At 30.2% G+C, this 21,890-nt stretch overlaps 1 protein-coding gene and 1 long non-coding RNA gene across 2 annotated transcripts; both read left to right on the top strand.

Moving 5' to 3' along the window:
- The first annotated feature begins 3,282 nt into the window (after positions 1-3,282).
- Positions 3,283-8,941, top strand: LOC117686993 (cell adhesion molecule DSCAML1-like). The gene is made up of 6 exons (XM_066086076.1): positions 3,283-3,569; positions 4,703-4,972; positions 5,329-5,640; positions 5,740-6,021; positions 8,433-8,720; positions 8,874-8,941. The coding sequence occupies exons 1-6, from the start codon at positions 3,368-3,370 to the stop codon at positions 8,939-8,941; spliced, it is 1,422 nt and encodes a 473-aa protein (XP_065942148.1). The 5' UTR covers positions 3,283-3,367.
- Positions 8,942-12,354: 3,413 nt separating this feature from the next.
- Positions 12,355-14,760, top strand: LOC136273741 (uncharacterized). The gene is made up of 4 exons (XR_010711969.1): positions 12,355-12,409; positions 12,589-12,699; positions 12,784-12,996; positions 14,498-14,760. It is a non-coding gene; the product is annotated as an uncharacterized lncRNA (long non-coding RNA).
- The last annotated feature ends 7,130 nt before the right edge of the window (positions 14,761-21,890 follow it).

Genomic DNA, 21,890 nt, shown 5'->3' with positions numbered 1-21,890 from the left:
AAAAAAAAAAAAAAAAAAAAAAATTAATATTACAAACAATTTTAAAACTGCCAAAACACTTCAATCATATCAGTAATTCTGAATTTCATTTAAATCAATGCTCAATAGGGTCACTTCATCATTTTACTTGACAAAAAAATTTAAACAACCTCTAAAATAGTTTAACTTCTTTATGAATAATGATATTATTTATTTCCTTATAATGATAGAACTTTTGGTTTGCATGAAACAGTTTTAAAATAGCCTCAATCCATCACCTATTTTACAGATTATCAATCTCCCCTAAACACATGCTCCATCTGAACTATGGCTCAGATAATGGCTCCCTTGGGACAAATGAATTCAGTCACACTTGTCTTTGATTTTCTTATTAGCTCCTAAGAATTTATCATTGACAAACAAAACCTTTGCATTGTCAGTTGATAGAATACTTATAAAAAATAATTTTTTTTATTAATTAAGACATAAAGACAAAAAACCTCCATCTGGATGTATTTATATAAATATATTTAGAGTGTTTCAATACTATTAATTAATTAATAAAATTAAGATGTAAGGATTACCTCCCTTACTTTTCAATATTAGTGTACAATATATAGAATAAGGAAAATAAAAACTGTCATAAAATCATTAAATCTTATATTATCTTAAAAAAATGCAGTTGCACAACTTCAGATGGTGTTAAACATATGTACACATTTTCAAACTGTTCCATGCAGTAATAAAAAATTCTAGGGGGGGGGGGGGGGAGTTGCGTCTACAGACAGACGGACAGACGGACAGGGTGAAACCAATATACCCCCTAAACTTCGTTTGCGGGGGTTTAATAATTCAAAGAACTGTACTTTAGGTGAGTGATGAGGCCATTTGGCATCTTGTTTTGTTCTGTTTTTTTGTTGTTGTTTTTTTTTTCAATTTCCAGTAAATATAGCTTCCTACTCATCGCTTCACCGTTATAAAGTATTTTTTAATATGAAGTACATACTCTCTTATGATTTTTAATATGCACCATTTTTAGGATTTTATTTTGATTTATATGTATCTTTCCGTAATATCCTTTAATTATGTCTTTTTAATTGAATAGTTTATTTCTACGTCTTATTGTTTATCTGTTCTGGATTCTAAACACAGTCACTAGGAAATACTTACTCAACCATTAATAACATCAATACAGGTTAAGTTCTACTGCACTTTCAATTACACTGAAAACAACAATCGACCGAGGTGTGTTGATTTAAATCACGGATATAAATTCGGCTGTTCAGTCAGCTATTGAGGCGAGCTTTAACCAGCAATGACTAAACAGCAGAGGGGAAATCACCTCTTTCTCTCAATATCCAAATAAATAGGAATAAAGGGGTGAAGCGATGTATCAAGTTTTAATAAATCGTCAGTGTTTTCATTTAAAGACCAAGCTGTTTAGACGTACATATTAAAATCATCTTAGCAACGTTTTCTCTGTTTGGCAATTCTAAACAACATACCCTAACTTTCTTTAGAAAGTGTTGGCATTGCAGTAATTGGTATGCTTACAGTGCTGCTATCGTGAACGTTAACAAAACTATCCTATCCTATCGTATATCCTGTATCCTATCCTGCAAATAAGCTCTATCATATCCTATCCTATCCCATACCTTCAAAATATAGAAATGCAAGTTAAATGAAACGAAATTTAAGAAATAAATGATTTTATCAATTAATGTTACTTAAGTACTCAAATTGATTAATTAAATCTTAAAACCGAATATTCTTCGAGCGGGATAACTTACTTACCTATGCTACGGTAAAATTAAATCGTACGCGGGATGGACACAATAACGTAAACAAACAGGGAAGCGATTCGATTTTTGATTTTATTATATTTATACATAAAAACAGATAAATAAATTCAAGCACTTATTGAGGAACTGTTAAGTCACATATTTTTATCAAATTATTTTATTATCACATATAACTGAGCGTAATTATCATTATTCGAGCGATTCGTTCGGCGATAAATATAAACACGATCTTGAAATAAATTATTCTTTTAGGAAGTTTATATCGTTTATAGTTAAACCACTCGGAGTTATTTTTAAAGTGTACATTCTTAAGCATTTATAGCTAGCTATCATTTATCAATGCGATATGTTCAGGTTAATATCGGACAGAAATATGCGTCCCTGTTATTGGGTATCGAAGAAATAGAATAAAACGCGAAGAAATGTATGTTTCTTGTATATATGTTTATCTTTTAAAATGCCGAATTGGTCATTTATAAATTCAAGCTTTTATTACTTTGCAGACTTTAAATGAAGTAAATACAGAAATATATTTCTGACGTTGTCAAGTGTTGCATCGAATTCTCGCAGTAACTTCATACTTGCGTACGAATTGACAAAGATAAATATGTATATATATATATATATATATATATATATATATATATATATATATATATATATATATATATATATATATATATTTATTTATTTATTTATTTATATATATATTTTTTTTTAAGAGAACGGTAGAAATATGTCTGGTTTCATATAAGGAGACGACAATCACAACAAACAAAGATGTAAAAAGAAGACATAGGCATTAAACTAACAACCTGAAAAATGACATCGACAACTCTCTCAAAGAAACAATTGAATTTTGCTCGTTTTTCAATACTTTGCGTTGATATCATTACACTTCCCCTTAAAGACATTTTGGACATATTTGTGAAGCCAGCAGACCTAGACAAAAAAATAAAAGCATGTCCACCACTACTTACTGGAATATACAAATTGAATCCAGATGAAAAGAAAAAATGTTGCTATAACTCATCAAATACCCCTGATTACAGCACGTTTGATATAACTTTGTTGTACAAACTAATAAGATACCTCTGTCCTTCACTGGAGCCACCAAATAAATGGGGAACTAAACCAACTGTAAATGACGTGTCCATTGGAGACGATATCGAACGGATTAGGGAGCTTAGAAACAAACGCTTTGCACACCCTAAATGTGGAAAAATCTCCGACGACGATTTTATGGAGCTTTGGAGCGATGCAAAACACATCATTCAAAGATGTCAGCATTTTACGACAAGCAGAGGATGTAATACTGACTACAATCAGATGATTGTAGATTTACAGAAGAGAACATTGACTTTTGATGAGTATATTTCCATTGTAGAATGTTATGGAGGTAAATTTTGCAATTAACAATATTGATATTAAACATAAATTCCCATAAAAAAATAATGCATTTAAAAAGTTTAACTTATGATATTTTTGTTTTTGTTTTAGCAATTTATATATCAGGAGATACAGAAGTACTTTGTGGAAATACAGCTCGCTTTGAAGCTGAAATTTCAACAGAACAAGATGTCTATATGCCACTCAACTGGGACAGAGTAGACGGATTAGTTAGGGAACAAATTAACATAGAAAATAAAAAGTACGAGGGAAGTGACACTAGAAATCTCATTATCAACAACGTGTGTATGAAAGATAAAGGAGGATACCAAGCAGTTATCTCAAGAAAGCATGATGTCAAAATATTAAGCAACATGGTTTATCTCCGTCCACAAGGAGGTATTTACTCATTTAAAAATAATTTATACAAGAGTTGTGCAAAAAGTTCGTGGGCACGTGTAATTGCATTCCAAATAACAATGTTACTTTGGAAAAGTATCATTATAATTTAATATAGACTATAATACTATCTATGTAAACAAATTGGAGCAATTTATATTCTTACATGATATTGGCAATTAAATATGCATTGACTATTCAGGGCGCACGGCTAAATCTGAGGTAAAGATATAACGACGCCTTTATAACGCCATAGCCTTGGTTTACCTAAGAGTAATATGCAGCACCCACTGTTTGGCCAGAGGGTACAATCGCACATTATATCAATTTTTGCTGTGCAACATGTAGAAAAGTTAAGAAATACCTCAATATTTTTTTTTTCTGTTTCCTCCATTAATTGAATCCCTTCTAGTGATCCGTGCTTTACCAAAGTCGAGACAGAATATTATGATGACGCGCTATTCCTTGAAAACAGCATACGTCGGTTTGTTTTTTTTCGTTTTTTTGTTTTTGTTTTTTTTTGGGGGGGGGGGGGGGGGGAGGGGGGGGGTTAAAGACGTTCTTGACGAAACATCTTTTTAAAACCCTTTTCTCATTCATAAACAGCTTCAAATGCCACATGTAAATAAATTAATGACTTACACAATACTAACTTCCTTTTTGTTGAATATTATGATTTTTGACATTTACAAAAAAAAACAAAACTTTAAGTATTTCTAACTTAAAGCTCATGTACAAATTATAGACAATTTTTATACTGGATTTTGCGTAATTTCCGCGATACTTTAATATAGTCAAACTTAAGTTTAATAAAAGAGAGAAAAAAAACATTCAAAAATCACCCTAGTTTGATTTAAAGTTTTAGGACCAACATTTCGGTATGCAATATATAATCCCATTTAAAATTTTAAACGCGATTGTTTACGAACTTTGTGGACAGTTCTTGTATATCCTCTTCTTTCATTTTTATGCTAATTTTGCTATGTACTTTAAAGCGACTATAATTTTAAATTTACAAACGTTTAACGTTTTGGCTCTGATGTTTTTGATCATGTATGAATGCAACAGTTTATCTTGGGAACAACTTTTAATGCAAACATTTTTATCATTTCTTGTATTTACTTTCCATATAGAACTACCATGTTTAGAGGAGTTGAATGCTACGACAAAAAATGGAGAAATATGTATTCACTATATGTTTAAAGTCTCTGAAAGTTCTCCTTTTACCGAAATAAAATGGACAAAAAATAATTCGGAGCTTAAGGTGCCAAGTGACAAATATCGCAATGGAGAAATAGAGGACAATTTTATTACAATTGTAAGGCCAAGTGAAGGTGATAAAGGATTGTATACATGTACAATCTTGAATGCTGTTGAACCCGTTTCAAAGAGTATAAGATTAGGTAAGACATCATAGATGGAAAGTATCCTTCGTTAATTTTTTATATAATTTTGACATGAATTATTTGTTTAATAATGTTAGTAAGATTATTTATCATTTTTAAATACAGTATATCTATAAACATATCTAAAAATATTAGAAACATTATTGTAAATATTAATAACAATTTTTCGATTAAAAGTTATAATAGTGCAACTGTTTAACGATAACCAGTACCCTGTTATTTCATCACAGTTATATAGATTCATATTACGGGGTAATGTTTTATAAGAAGCAGAACTGATACATGTTGAATAAAATATGTAAATGTAAAGCACTGATAACCGATAACACTTATGTGGTTGAACTAATTAATAGACATACCAAGTGCAGAAATAGTATCAACATCGAATTCGAAGGTTGTTTGCGGATCAGATACTACATTCGACTGCACTGTATCTGGATACCCTTCTCCTGATGAAGTGAAGTGGCAACATAGTCCTGACGGAAAAGAATTTGTTGACATTGATACTGACACGGATAAATATTTACGAAGCAGAAGTGATCTATGTTCACATTCCTTGCTTGTACGGAAGGCTACTTTGAATCAACAACGATATTACCGAGTTGCTGTATCAAATGGCATTGGAAAGTGCACGAGCAACAAACTCTTCCTACAAGTTACAGGAAGTATGTTTTTTTTTACTTTTGAAATGATAAGTTATCATTTTAAAAACTTCTAAATTATAAGGTTTTTTTTGATGAAGTATTTTTTAAAATCTGTTTTAGGTAAGCCAAATATATCTGAAGTGACATGCTCATTACATGGCAACTCTGTGAAACTGAAATGTGATGTATTCCTATATGACGAATCGCCTCGACTTAACAATGTTTATTGGACTAAGGGCGATAAACATATAGTCATTGCATCAAACGATGGAAAATATGCGGGGGCGGACAAAAATGACCCGTCGCTGACTATTTATAACGTGAATTGTGATGATGCTGGCGATTACAAACTTATTGCTGTCAACCCCGTTGGTGAGACGTGGAGCAAAGTAATATTACTAGGTAACAATATATCCTCTAAATGTCTTAAAAAACTCTCATTGGGTTTGTTTAATCCATTTAAACAGGAAATGTCTCAATCAAAAATAAATTTTACCAAATATCATTTTTCCTGGAGTACTTTTGCGCAATATGTAAAATAAATCTTTTTTTTATTGTTTTCGAAAAAAATAGCTTAGATGCCTACAAGATCTATAATACATGGAATATTAATATTGTAAACGTTTTGATTTCAAATACGTTTTGGCTTTATATATACATATTTGTTTTGTTTTTTTCTTTATAAGAACGAATGGAGACGCAATTACAAATCACAGTAAATATATATGAATCACTTGATACCTTTAGGGTATTATTTTTATTTCTTATTCTGTAGTTACATTGAGGATTTAATATACAGTTGATCTATAAAAAAGAACAACTATGCAAAATGTAAGATCTTAATGAGGTGCGAATGTTAACTTAGATCATCAGATAATACCAGTAAAAGTTAAAGTCTGACTGGCAAAGAAACAAAAAAATATTGGTTTTCCTTTGTATGAGCAGTATCCATAATCAATTTGTCAATCCTGAATTGATTAACACTACATTTATAAAATACTTTGCCAAAGCTAAAATATAACTTTGTTATTTTTTAATAAATTATCAAAAATCAAAGAAGCACAACAATTAGTTCCTATCTTGAAAACTGTACAAGGAGAACCTCCGTTGTTGACTCGTACGGCACGTATGATTTAGACCCGATTTTTTACATTAAGATTATAATGGGTAAACGTTCGATTAAAAAGAGAGAAAAATAAATAAAAAAATAAAAATGAAGAACTTATAAAAATGGTTATTAATGTCAAGATCTGGTAAATGAAAGATGCCTACAGGTTTATAAAATTTATGATATAGATTCTTTTAATGATGCTTCATAACAATAGCTTTGTTTGATAGGGTGTACCAGGGCTACAATTCTTAGAAAACACTATAAAATCAAGTTTTAAACTGTCATTTTCAATAAAATATGAAGGAAATAAGAAACAAATTTAGGAGTTTTGTCCATTTTTGATTAATAGAATATATCCAGAATGCCTACAGTCTCTTCAGAAGGGAATAAAACAAGTGTTTGACCTCCTTTTAAATTCATGTGAAATTGAGTATAGTTATCGGGATTAATTTTCCCATGATTAAATATAGAAGGTCAAGAAATTGTTTTGTTTTCTACATAATTCCTTTAACGCCGTAAAGTATGGGGAAAAGATTCTTCAAATCAATTATGACGTCACAATGATTCTAGCATAAAAAAGAAACACTGGAATCTTGCACTAGATCTTGACCTTAACAAATAAAGGGTAAACAAACAATCTGAGAGTATTGCATAAGCAATACACGTTCGCTACCAAGTTGTGGAAATTGTGAAAACAATGCACTGTTATGCAGACTATCGAACCCGAACATTAAAAAAATTGGACAATAAAAAAATAATTTTCTCGAAAATATGTCAACCAGACGCTACAAAAGGGTAAACTTGATCTGTAGTTTGTTATTTTGAAGCTCTTCAGTAACTTTCGTGTTATTCCTGAAACGCATAAAGAAAAAAAAAGTGGAAAACTGAAGTGGGACAGACAGACGGACAGAGATACGGACTGACGGACACAGAGGAAAGCCATAGTCCCCTCCGGTGAAAACCGGTAGGGGACTATAAAAGGAGACTAATAACTGAAAAGGGCGACGTTAAGAGATTTGATAATGTTACTATATGGCCTGGGTGTCAGGTGATGTAAGGCTATGAGACGTTCATTTTAGGGAAGTCCATTCGTTTGTTCATGCCATCAGGTCTGAATGATTTGAGTCTGTGCATACAGAACTTTTCCTTGCTTTTCCGTCCACGTCTGTACAATGAGGATAATGGTCAATAACTAATATTGTCATGTCTTTCCATTTAAAAAGAAGAAGTTATTATAGTAATTTATGGGTGATGTAGATCGAAAGACAAATTATTTAGTTACAGGTACAAGCTGGCAATTATGTTTAAGTTTGTTTTATCTTAATCGATGTAACCATAATTTTTTAATCTTTAATCAGCAAGCTCTGCTCATCCAGATTGCATGTATATATGTAAAAATGTTTATTTGTCTCGTACCTCTTGTATAATTTATTTGGTTATGAGAAAAAAAAATTGAATTGAATTATATCTTAGGCAAGTTACAACGATATTTATATGCACATACATGCATACGGATGAAACAATGTCTTAACTAACCTAGTTTTTTTGAGAAACGACAGGAAGTATTTATTATCTACAAAATCGATCTGATTTGACTGGGGTTATTAGTCAAATTGTCATTTTATCATATTAACGTGTTCAACGTTTACGTATTATCAATTATAAGGTTTACATTTTCCTCAATATAATATTATTTTACTAGGTGTTCCAGAGATCCTTTTGAAGGAATGTGTCAAAAAAGAGGATGGTAGCTTGCAGTTCACGATGACAATAAAATCGGTTCCAGTTCCGCATTCTGTGAAATGGAACATTAAAGAAAATAATACCGACACTTTTGAGCCAATTAATGTCAATGCTGCGGAATATATAGGGACATCAAATACTTTCCCTCATCCTGTGTTGGTTTTAAAACATTTAGAAAAACTGGATTACTGCATCTTCGAAATAGAGGTTAAAAATCGAATTGGAGAGGTAAAACGGGTGATTTCAGGTAATAATGATTTGTTTTAATTTACGTTTCATAATTGTTTACATTTTTACTGTACCGCAAGTGCCATACTATTACTGTTATATCGTAACATAAATAGGCAAATTTCGGGAAGATATGTGTTTGTATCATCAATCATTATTCGTATAATTTTAGGAGCACAAAAAGAAATACAAAAACAAGCACATAAAAAGCCGATATGTTTCAGCCAAAAGTTGTTTTAAAATGCACGCAAATCATAGAACTAAACAGATTGATTAATACAAAAACATATTTAACATGATTTTGCGAAAGTGTAATTTAGTTATAAATTTTCCATATAACATATGTGAATTTATTAGAATTTCTTTTTTATTATGTGTAAGGACATCTTAGCTGTATTCGACTTTTTTCCACTATTGGTTTTTGGTGTATGTAATTATGGGGACAGGGGGTAGGGGTCGTTAGTGTTAATTATTTAATTATACTAAACAACACATTTTGGATGCACGATGTATATTTCAAAACATATTGCTAGTTCTACTTCTTTTTAGTACTTATAGTTTCAATATTTAAACAAGTACAAATACACTATGAATTTTGTTATTCTTAGTCACATTTAAGTGCTTCTTTACCAAAATCGGCAGGCAAAGCCCCGCCCGGAAAAAAAGGTTAATAGACGTTTAAGGATTACGTTTACTCAGGGGCGAAAAAAAATCCACTAATAGGAACGAAAAAATACTCATTGCACATTGTAGCCCCACTATTGTTGTGCTATTTTTCACTTTCAAATAACTAGGACAATGACCAACTTTTTCTGCTAGTGACCTCTGAATGTTTTTTTGAAAAAAATGTCAAAATTTGTCAAAATTGTCCACCATTTTCAAGGTTTTCTTTATTTTGTAATTATTAGAAATAATAAAACAATTTGTAGGTTGGAAAATGATAAAATACGAATAGCTTTACTAATTTTATAATTGACTGAATCGATTTAAGCACATATCTTAAGTTTAATTCAGTCCGAATTTCCTCTATCAATTTCCAAAATTGCACCCATTTTTGATCAAGTTACAAAAAACAAAAAACTTACTAATAGGAGCTCCAAACCATTGATCGCCTTAAACTGTTTTTGTTGTCTGTATTATGTTGACATTAACATTATATAAGGTCAATGATCAAAATTTCGAGATATTACATCTTGAATCGGTTTTATGTAATTTCAAGATTTTTCCAATCGCGTGGCAGCCAGTGACATAAATTTATAAACGAGTAAATACAACCATAAAATATGTAAAATGATATGAAAAAACATATAGAAACTTAACTTTTGCAAATACATTGCAATGGAAAGTTTTTAAGGAAGGAGTCTTCTCATTATCAAACATACCTCTTTTAATAAGAAATTCATGAAAGAACTATATATGATAAGAGTTAAATTTGGCCCCCATAATTCGCCATTTTTAAAGTGTTTCGGGTACAATAAAATGTTAACTAATTTTTTAGAAGAGTTGATATAAAATATATTTTTCATCTATTTATTTGATTTATTTGCACTCACTGGCAGTATATGACGTCAGAAGTGACGCCATTTCTATAATTCAATCAAAACCGGCCAAAAATTGACATTTTTCTTATATATTTACGAATGGGAAATATAGAGCGCATGCTTGAACAAGGAAAAATTTTTTGTCACTTATTAGTCTTGCCTAGATACATCTCTGATTAAAATATTTTATTTGTTCAAGAATGCGCTCTATGTTTTCGGAAGGAAAAACTGCTTGAAAACAAGCTGTTTTACGCGAAAAATGAAAAAATGGCGGAAAAAGGTTGTCTTTACAATGTCATATATCTAAATTGTGGGCACTTGAACCAAAATGAATATTATGTAAACACATCACATACATTGTTGTATTAAGAAAACAAAGAATGATAGTAAAATGATGATGTTCATTTTAGGGGGCCATTTTAGGCCCTTATCATATATAGTCCTTTGACACAGTCAACTGGATCAAATTACCTAATGATTCTCACAGTTTAATCAAATTTGACCGTTTTGTTTTTACATAAAGGTCAGGTCAAGGTCACTACCTTTTTCCTCAGCGCAAAGGATGATGAAAATGAGTGTAGCTCTTTGCAGTTATGTTGATATTTGTTTAAGATTTGAAGATTTTATTCTTCAATGAAATGATAGACTATTAGAACGTTTATCAGCCTATACAACAAAATTGCAAGGAATATTTATACTAAAATTGATAATTGCTTAGCCCGCATTTCCTCTAATTTTCTTAAATTTTGATTATTTTTTCATGCTTCCAATAATAAGATATATCTGATTTTTATGTATTATGAAGACTTTATATAAAGATAAAAATTGACAGAAAAGCTAATATATTGACCATTTGATAAGAGAGAAAAACTTATTTTAGTGATTTTTCACAAAAATCAATGTTTAAAATGGGCGCTTTAAAAAGCTTATAAAAAATGTAATTTGATAGGCAAATCATATTCTAAAAACATACTCTGAAACTCAAGTATCATATCATTAGTTCAAAATGGTAAAAAAAAATCAAACATCGATGTTATTGTTTAAAATATGCTAAAACATACTTATTAACCTGCAGCAATTCTGAATTGCGATATATGTGATATTTTCCTACGGTAATATTCCGCCAAAAATATAGTCCTTGTTAGATTCTAAACATTTATTACTTTTTTATGCCAAGTTGAATGATAGTCAAAGAAGAAAGAAATATATACAATTTTAATTTTTTTTCATCTTGATTTAATGAACAATTAATCAAATTTACGTTTGACCAGTCGAAAACCAGAAAGACTCCTTCCTTAAGAGAAAAAAAAAATGAAAAAATTAGTCAGAATATCCTCTGTTTTAATATTAATCTACCTTTGTCGGAGTATATTTACCTCCAATAAACAAATCATGAATCGATATTTGTTAATAACGTTGTTATTTTGTGTTTTTAAAACACTTTTGGACTTCAGATATTGAACTTTGTAAAAATATTTTTTGAAATCTCAAACCCTGAGTAAACGTAATCCTTAAGGACCTTATACATGCATCATTAAGCAAGTTGAAAAGTCAAACATCTTAATGTTTTTCTGGGTTTTTTTTTTGTTTTTTGATTGTTTGTTTGTTGTTTTTTTTCTTAAATAAAACGTCCAAAGGTCTTGAAACGGTCTAAACTGAAAAAAATTTCCAGACCTATTTTTCTCAGTCAAATTGTTAAACAGGTTTTATTTATTGTATATATTTACTATGCGGTGTTGTAATAAAACACTAAATTAAAAATTAAATATAGTTTTTTAAGAATATTAAAATGTTTGAAAGTTCTATATATTGAAATGAATTACTTAGGTTTACTTAGACACTTTAAATATTTTGTTTTATTTTGTGAAAATGATTACAATTACAAAAATCAATCGTTAGAAATGTATATCAAAAGTTGATATGGTGATGTAAGTAATTTTCATATTTTTTTTTATATTGCATTCAGTATCCAATATCATATCTTAAATATTATTGTGAAAATCGAAATAAAAAAAAAATATCATAACAGACTTGCCAGTTATTGCAAATGTTTGACCCAGATTTTTTTTTCTTAAAAAAACACTTTTTTTTAAAACGAAAACTCCTTGTATTTGTTTTTTAGGTGACATTTTTCAAGAAGAACTAAAGAGAGAAAAGAAGACGCTCGGTAGGAATCGCATTAAACTGCTAGTATACATTGTGACAACAGCCTACTAATACTATTTCAAAATTATTTTGTTTTTTCTTCTAAGGGTTTTTTTGTAATGAAAAAAAATAATTCTCTATGCGACGTTTATATTTCTCACACGTTGGTTTTATAACATTTATATAATATGTCATTTATAGGAACATTTTATGCTGAAGGTGGATCTGGTATTCCGTTTAGCATTTGGCTCAGTGAATTAGCAGAGAAATTTCCTAAAGAAAAAATGGATACACTTAAATTCCTCATTCAATGTAAGTTTGTTATTTTTATTTTTATCTGAAATCATAGAAAAAAATGTCTGTGAAAGTATTGTAATGTTTGTATTGTACATGCAGTATCTTGCAAGATTGAAGACGTCACAGAACTAGAGAAAGCAAAGACTGCACAAGATTGCTTCAAAGTTCTTTTAAAAGAAAAGATAATTAGTCCGTCTGACGTTGTTTCAATGCAGTTTTTACTCATAAGGACAAAATGTGAAGAACTAGAAAAGGAATGCATTGATTATGCTAAACAGCAAAAGGCAATGCATTTTTATGAAAAGCCACCAGGTAATTGTACAATTAACTGATTAATTAACTTTTTCCGCTATGAATAAGGTTAGCAAATTCGTTTCTCATATGTTTTAGTGTGAACAAAACTTTGTAGTTTTCGTTATCAATAAGTCAAAATAATAGATTTTTTTTTCTTGTGTTAATTCTATAAAACCAAAATCATATTAATAATTGTTTTCTCATATCAAAGCAAATTTAAATGCACCGTATATCGAAACGGAACCTTATTTGATTTTATTGCGCAATGAAAAAAAAAACAATAAAAAGATAACCATAAAACCGGGTACATAATTATAAAATGTATTTCGTTTTTGCATTAATCTACCAGTGGATCTTGCATGGATTTTTAATACACATAATCTGCATTTCATCTTTAGTTGTTTGGATCTTGATCAACTCTAAACTCTAAACGAATATAAACAAAGTTTATTATTGTATACCTATGGCTTTTTCCATCCACTGTAACGTTATTATTTTAGAGTGTGGTCCGACTTTTTGAATGACAACACTACTGGTTTTTATATCCGTATCTTCACTTTATAGAATTAATAACGTAGTTCACATTGAATAATTTATTTACTTAAGCTGCGCATACTTAACACGAGTTTCTTTTAAAATAGCTTTTTTAGTAAATAGTAAAGTCATAAAATTTATAACAAAAATGATATTTTCTTAAATAAAAATGTAAAATAAACATGGTTTATGATAAAAAAAAAATAGATATGATATAAATCATGCTTTGCCCACTCTACAGATGCATTTTTTCTACCATGGGAAAGTATTGACCTAAGCACTAATTATGAAAATAGATTTTCCTTGGTTACACTCCCGTATAGATGTCCAACAACACATCAAATATGACAATGGCTTCAGTTTAAAATCGATGTAAGAAACCCATGCAATACAGTCCCTTACACTAAAACTTGCATTATCCGTATTCTTTTTAGTAATATTATAAGGATAAAGATGATCTTCAAAATGTTTCTCACTATTTTTTAAAGTAATTTCATGGCAAAAATAAAATCCCTCTGCATCCTACAAAATATTAAGTATTCAAAGTAAAATTTCACTAATTGACCGAGTAATTTCTTACCAACACCAAATCAATCATCAGATACAACCTTTTTGTCCCAACAGGAACATTGCAACGATGACAAAAATATGTATTGTACTAATAATTCAAAAATAAATATATTCATATGACTGTTTTAAGTCCCCGTTAAGTTGTATTTATTTTTTACATAAAAACGTTCAAGACCTTGTCTATCAGTTCTTTGATTATTAAATCATAGTTTGAGCATTGATTAAACTAATGGTCACTTTTTCTTACCAAGTATTTTTTAACCGATTTTCTACTGTAACTTTAACTAAGAATAACTTTAAAAAAACATATAAATATAAAGTATACAATGCATTAGTTTTCAACAACACTAATAAAAAGTTATGAATTATAAACTTTTTAAAGGATGATCTTGATAGTTTTTTTAATGATTGACAGAAAATGGATATCGAAACGTTCGTTTCCACGTGGTGAGATATCTACAACAATTTAGTACAGAAGATGAAACAAAAATTAGAGAAACCGTCTCTAGAATAGTTGGTTGTTCTATAGAAGACGTCGGAGTAAATGGATATCTCTACTCGTCCAGTTTTTTTTTAGTCCTGTCTATCAAAGAAATTTACACTGAAAGACTTTTTGATATGAAGCAACACGACAAAGAGCAACTTAGCAGCCTAAGCATCGACTATTTCAAAGATGACTTCAAAACTGTGCAATTGGAGCACACTGCAGGTACATGCAATTTATTCGTTTTCTTTAGTTAAGAGCTTTAACAGTTTTGTCTCAGTCTTGGTCAGAATCAATACGAAAAGAACAGTTATGAAACTCAAATTGATATTGATTTACAACAAAAAAGAACGAAAGAGAAAACACTCTCACGTGTGTAAAGATTAAATATTATTCATTGACAAGAAGTTAAAGACAAAGACAAGGTTATGATTGATCCCTCAAAAAGTATTACTAAATCATCTAAAGAATACTGCATCGGTGACAAAGGTCAGGATAAACTAAAACAAGCTGGTAAGTATATTCTATCATTATCATTGTTTCAAACTGATATATGTTAATATTCAATTATTCGACATACACGACTGTATTGATCATTTGTAATAGATGTATGGATGGGAGTAATATGGGAAGTATTTGCTAAACACAATATAATATGAATATTTTAAATACTCATAAAATAATAGTTTATGTTGTATGAGGAATATTGACTCATATAAACGGTTGGAGCAGTTTATCTTTTAATGCGTAAACTCAATTGTAATTTCACAAGGGCACCAGAAAGCGTAGCATCCCCTCGCGAAAAGAAAATACTGTGAGGGGAAATGCATTATTCAGAATAAAACATGTAATTTAAAAACCAAATATTTAACTTGTTACAAACCATATGAATTAAAATATTTCGTTTATTCCTATCCCCATGCACGCTCTGTGTGTATCCATGGGGGGTGGGTCCATTTACGTGGTTGTACAATTACTATGGAAAACACACCACAAACGTGTTAAACTGAAGTTATATATTTTATTAATTCTCTTTATCCAGGGACATACATTACGCATGTAGACAATTAGTGTAGGCAAATTAAAGTTTCTTATTGAAAAGGGAACGTAGCTATGATCTGGCGATTTATAGTCTGCTCTATGAGAAAATTCGAGTTTACGTCATAATTTTAACCCCAATATTTAAGAAAGAGTAACATCTCTTCAGCGATTAACATGTCATTGAAATTAATTCCCGGTTAATCATGTTGACGATATTTGTCAAAGTCTCTTCTGAATTATGAACCTGTTCTTCTCTAAGTAATTCGTTAATATAGCGTTAGATGAATTTGGTTCAGACGGATGCTTGTTTCAATTGAATTAGAGTGAACTTTATCTTCTGCTTACTTCAGTTTTTTTTTCAATTTAGAGATCCTTTCAACTTCCCATTTCTCAAAAATGTTTGCTTGTTACCTTTACAAGGCTTACATCCAACAAAATATCAAGTTGTTGATATAAAATGGTTACTTTCACAAACCGGAAGTCGTACATAACATTTCTTAGTGTTGTGATTTTAACGATATCTTAAAAAAATATATGACGAAATTCCTTGAAAATAAATAGGGTTTGTACTTTAAACATGCTTTTAAAGTAAACAAAGTTTAATACACATGCATGCGAGGGTTTTCTTTAAATTTTGCTAAAAAGACACTGAAACACACACACACACACACACACACACACACACTTACATACACACTCCAGCACAGCAGCGATGCTAAAAAAAACCATTATCTGACAAATCTTGAAATACTCCTGGTAAAAAACAGGAGGTGAAAGTAGTTTTTTTTTATTTGACCATTAGATGCCTTTTAGCAATAACTTTAATATGTAGAACGGAAAATAAATCCCTAGGGCAGAAGTTTTAAAAAAATGTAAAAAAATGTGCAAAATTGAAACATTTCAAGCAAAATCCCAAAGGGTCATATGTTAAACTTTAAGAAACTTTAAGATGACCCCTTGAACAAACGGTGTGGTAAATGTCTTTTTTTTTTCACTTAAAATAATAATTATATCAGTAGAAATTCATGTAAAAAATGTCATTAAATAAAGTAGACCCGGCCTCGTTAAGGATTTTTATGGGGGGGGGGGCATATAAGGCCCGTATCATATATAGTACTTTGCTGAAATAAGGGTCACACCCTCTTTAAAGGAGGATGGGTAAGAGGACATTTGCTATGACCATAACAGTTGACCGAAAATTGGTTCAAGGTTACTGCATCAAAACACACCCTTTCCATAGAAACCTCTATTTAAACAACTATTTAAATCATGAGCCAGATAAGGCTTTGAATCTATCTACCTGAGGATGCTTCCACACAAGTTTCAGCTTTCCTTGCTAATTAGATTCTGAGAAGAAGATTTTAAAAAATTTACTCTATATATTCCTTTGTTAAACTTCGACCCCCCATTGTGGCCCCACCCTACCCCCGGGGGTCATGATTTTCACAATTTTGAATCTACACTACCTGAGGATGCTTCCACACAAGTTTCGGCTTTCCTGGTCTTATGGTTCGTGAGAAGATTTTTGAAAAATTTCTCGAAAATTTTCATAAATTCCTAATTATCTCCCTTTGCAAAAGGGCGTTGTCCTTAATTTTTACAACTTTGAATCTCCTAAGGCTAAGGATGCTGTGTGTCAAGTTTGGTTAAAATTGGCCTAGTGGTTCTTGAGTAGATGTTGAAAATGTGAAAAGTTTACAGACAGACGGACAGTACCAGTTCCACACTTAGTCCAATGGAGCGTGAAAGATTAACCCTCCAAAACATTTCAACCGATTAATGTGAATGCTTCGGAATACAAAGGAACATCTTATTCTTTCCCTCACCCTGTGTTGGTTTTATATCATATAAAACAAATAGAAAACTGTATTTTCGAAATAGAGGTGCAAAACCGAATAGGAGAGGTAAAAAAAGAAAGATCCAAGGTAATAATAAACTTTTCAACAACAAAAATTGTATCAATGTTTACATTTTTACTGCCTTGCAGGTGTAAGAAAAGTGCAATGTAGTTTAAGTAAAATAAGCATCAACATTAAGGGAAAACCAAACAAATAACTCCATTTTTACTAACATTAAAAAAATGTACGAACAAATGCTTACAAGATGTAAATATATCTATATACACTGTATGAAAGATGCATGATGCAAAAATTTAAAGCAGGAGGGTTCAAGAATCCACAGAAACACTATGAAAAGCATATAATTTTTATCCAGCTAAATATTATCTGGTACTAGTATCATTACTGTAAGTGAAGCATCTTAGTTCAATTCCACTTCTTAACAACTATTACGTACATGTAGTCTGTTAAATTGGCTTTATTTTTTCTCTGTAACACAATACGTTAAATCTAAATAAATACGAAAAAGCATATATTAGAAGAGTGGTTATTTACTATGTTAAACCATGTTATTAATTACAAGAGATGCAATTAACTTAAGCAGTTTGGATGGACAAAGTTATTCAAGTCGAACAGCTGTTTTCATGCCATAGATGTATTATTTGTACAGTCAGGTCAACCATATATTTTACATGTATAACATACATCAGACCATAGCATGGTATTGGAACCGCACACCATAGAATTGGAATCTCATACCGAAGGATTCAATCTCATAGATGCTCGTTCGTTATATCATAGCATAACATTTCATAGCATAGCATAAAATATGATTTTAACTTTGTTTTGAATAATTTTAAATAAAAAAATAAATGTTCACATTGTAGATTAGTGGTAACCTTAGGGTTTTTATCTTTGTTTTCGAAATGTTTTGAGTTTTTCTGTGTATGGAGCCGTTTTTGTTAAAAAATTTTAGCATGCCATAGCGTAGCATACCATATCATTAAGCCATTCATTTCAATTTCTGGTAGGTTAGCATGCAAATCTTATAGCATTGCATTTAAATATCAATGTATATCATTAAAATCGAACACCATTGCATAGCATAAAATTGTAAAAGATATGAATGAATAGCTGTAACAAGATGATAAATTATTCTAATTTATACAATTATTATTAACCATTCCGTTTTTAGACAAAATGTCAGTAATATGTGCTCTTTTAAATGCTTAAACAAAGACAACGAGTGATATTGCTAGGCAATCAATCTCATAAAAATTTCATGCCAAGTCCACAGTGATGTACTTCTGGACTTTTACAATCACACACTCTTATATTCAAATATGTCAATATGATGTTATAAGGAATATGATCAGCAACTTCTGTCAGTTAAATATAGTTAAACCTCATATTTCAATTCAAAATTTTGTAACAATAACCTCATTTTTATCGTTTATCGTTGTTTAATTGTAGTTTTGTTTTATTTTTCGTCTAGGTAAAAAAATAAAAGGAGATATCACTTGATGCATCTAAGATTATTTTTTAAAAAAATACGTTTATGATATTTTAAAATAGACGTCCAAGCTTTTCGTTTTTATATCGTGTGTATACTAGTATGTATTGCTTATTCAAAATATGTAAGGTTTTATTTTCAAATTTACGAAATTTTACAATAGAATTTTATATATTAAACAAAATAGAAGAGATACATAGACTGTTGTTAAGCCGAGAAATATAGATGTGCCTTATTATCCTCTTATTTTAAAAACATACCAGCCACCGTCTTGTTTCATCATGGCCTCAATCCAACATATAATTTAAGAAGTATTTTAAAAAGGGACATTGTCAATGTTATTGTTTTAAATTTCAGTTGGCTATTTCTTTGTTAACAATGCTTTAGAAAAGCATTTTTAATTATCAAGTAAATCTGAGACTCAACCGTAGAGTTATAAGCAAGATACAGTGCTCACAAGCGGATATTGGTTTTAAACAGTTCTTAGCGGTTTTAAGTATCTGTCACATTTATTTTAAGGCCTAAATTTGAAATTTTCTTTTCAATATTAAACTGTAAAACAAAGAAAGGAAAGAAACGCAATCTTGATCCGAGCTTTTTTGCACATAGAACTCTGTGTTTTATATTCCCCATATAACTCTACACCTGACACCTAACTTTTAGTTGTTAATGAGAAATGCTATATTGAAACACTTTCAAACGAACTAATTTTGACAAAAATCGTTGTCATGCCCCTTTATAGTTTTAAACATGTTCTACTTCGACATAGACTACTTCTTAATATACTTTAAAAAATAATATTTTAAGTTTTTAAAAATATCTATTTTTACTGCATTTCAGTAAGTGTTTTTTAGAGGTTTTAAAAAAGGTAAAATTCAATATAGCCTAGTGTTTGACATGATCATCTAGCCTTCTTAATGTGAACTTTCGCAAAAAAAATGATTTTACACCTGTGTATTATCGGTGTTTCATTTATTATTTGACTGGTATCATATAATTCACTGTTTGTTTATTTTAAACTAAACATAAATAATACATCATTCAAGATATGTATCATTCTGCAGGACATTTACAATCAAAGAAACTCGACCTAACACATCAATATTGTTTTCGGCACTATTTGTCAACATATGAGGTTTACGAGTCGACATAATATATGAGATTCAAGCGTCCGTCTGAATATCTGTTTATCAGAACTTTATTATATTTATAAACAGTATCCCGTTAACAATAGACTTGCCTGTATTGTATCATTCGTTCACACAGTATATTAAGCAACCCAGTATTACTATTTTTACTGCTATTAACATCTTATTAAATAGGTATAGCGTCTCCTTTTTGCCAGTCCGACTCTGTTATTTATTCAAAATCCTAAACTATTTTTGTTCATTAAATTTCAAACCTTTAATATTTTTTCTGGTGTTACTAATTAAAACAAATAATACAAGAGAACAAACATAATATGTTGGCTCTGTAAAGAAAAACAAATTAAGATGGATATGATGGAATAAATTTTCATTTGTTCTTAACCATGCACCTTGCATTCAGTATGTACACATTGACGATAGTTTCTCTGTGATGATTATATGATTGTTATGGTTATATTCATCAAGATAATTTGAAAACATATAAACGTAGTCTTGGTAGGAAACTATTTATATCTTATGAAATAACCTTAATTATTCGATTCTGAATTTTCATTTTTTCAACTTGTTTGTTTTTAATTGTTTGTTTCTATTTGTTTGTTTCTATTTTATGGGCTATATCTTCATTTCCTCTTTTATTTATTTATTTATTTTTTTGCATGCGTGATTTTTCTCATACAATTTTCTTTAAAGGAAAGTTTAACATCGATAGTGGATCTCGCCATCTGTTTGCCAAATTGATTGATGGACTTGCTGCGAAATTTCCAACAAAAGAAATTCCTAAACTGAAGCATCTTATTAAATGTATTTTTTTCTGTTTCTCATGTGACGTATAGCTTATTGCAATTGGTCTCCGTTCTTCATTGTACGTCGTCCGTCATGCATTATCAGTTGCTGCTTGAAAACTACAAGGTTTATTGCTACTCTTTTGTGTGTAGAGCACATCTAAAAAAAAAAGAAAAGAAAATGCAGAAAATGCAGAAAAAAGCCAAATAAAAACAAACTTTAAAAAAAATCACAGAAAAACCCGAAAAAAACCCTAAAAAATAATTTTCTTCTCCCATAGATATAGATGAAAAAAATCCATGGCTCCTAGGTCGATGGTTCCAGCCCAAGGGTGGGACTAGTCTGGTCATGTCGTGCAAATGTATTCATTTTTATAACAATCAATCTGTATTATAACAATCTTGGGAGATACATGTAAAGTCATGTTATTTTGCCCTTATGTTAAATTGTAAAAATCACTGCCCATGCAATTGGGAAGATTTACAGGCTTTATATTTCGAAGGGGGGGGGGGGGGTTGAATATGAACGTTGATTATGGTATTTGCTGTGTGTCGTCCATTTACAATTGTAACTTCAACTTAAATACTACACATTAAGGTGTTACTTGGCAGTAATAAAAAAATACGTGTTTTATTCTAGAAAATCTACCTTAATATACTGTGCGTTGTATATTTGAAGAAAATAGCTGTATGCATTTTGTGTGCATTATAAATGAAATGTGAAAATAACAAAACAGATCGACCATTAAAGACCTTCAGGTCTTTTAATACCAAATGTTTACAAATTTTGGCTACTGCAGTTTAGGGTAAGATGATCCGAGAATAATCTGATTCTTGACTTACACTCCCCCACAATTTCATGAAAAAAAGAATGATGAATGAATGTTTTTAAATATCACATAATAACAGTGGGGTACCAGAGTAGTTTCAGATAAGGGTTAAGACTTCAAAATAGAGCTTAACATCAATTCTCTGTAAATACCAAAATATTACTATAGGGTC

Source organism: Magallana gigas, chromosome 1 (assembly GCF_963853765.1).
Source record: "Magallana gigas chromosome 1, xbMagGiga1.1, whole genome shotgun sequence".
NCBI classification, from domain to species: Eukaryota; Metazoa; Mollusca; class Bivalvia; order Ostreida; family Ostreidae; genus Magallana; species Magallana gigas.
The sequence above is the reverse complement of the archived record's forward strand: the minus strand, read 5'-3'. Positions and strand labels throughout refer to the sequence as shown.

What these genes read in the sequence shown, in the direction of transcription:
- LOC117686993 (XM_066086076.1), top strand. Translation starts at nt 3,368, where the DNA reads ATGCCACTCAACTGGGACAGAGTAGACGGATTAGTTAGGGAACAAATT. An exon ending in TTATCTCCGTCCACAAGGAG is followed by an intron (nt 3,570 to 4,702) that starts GTATTTACTCAT and finishes CTTTCCATATAG; the next exon opens with AACTACCATGTTTAGAGGAG. An exon ending in TTCAAAGAGTATAAGATTAG is followed by an intron (nt 4,973 to 5,328) that starts GTAAGACATCAT and finishes ACTAATTAATAG; the next exon opens with ACATACCAAGTGCAGAAATA.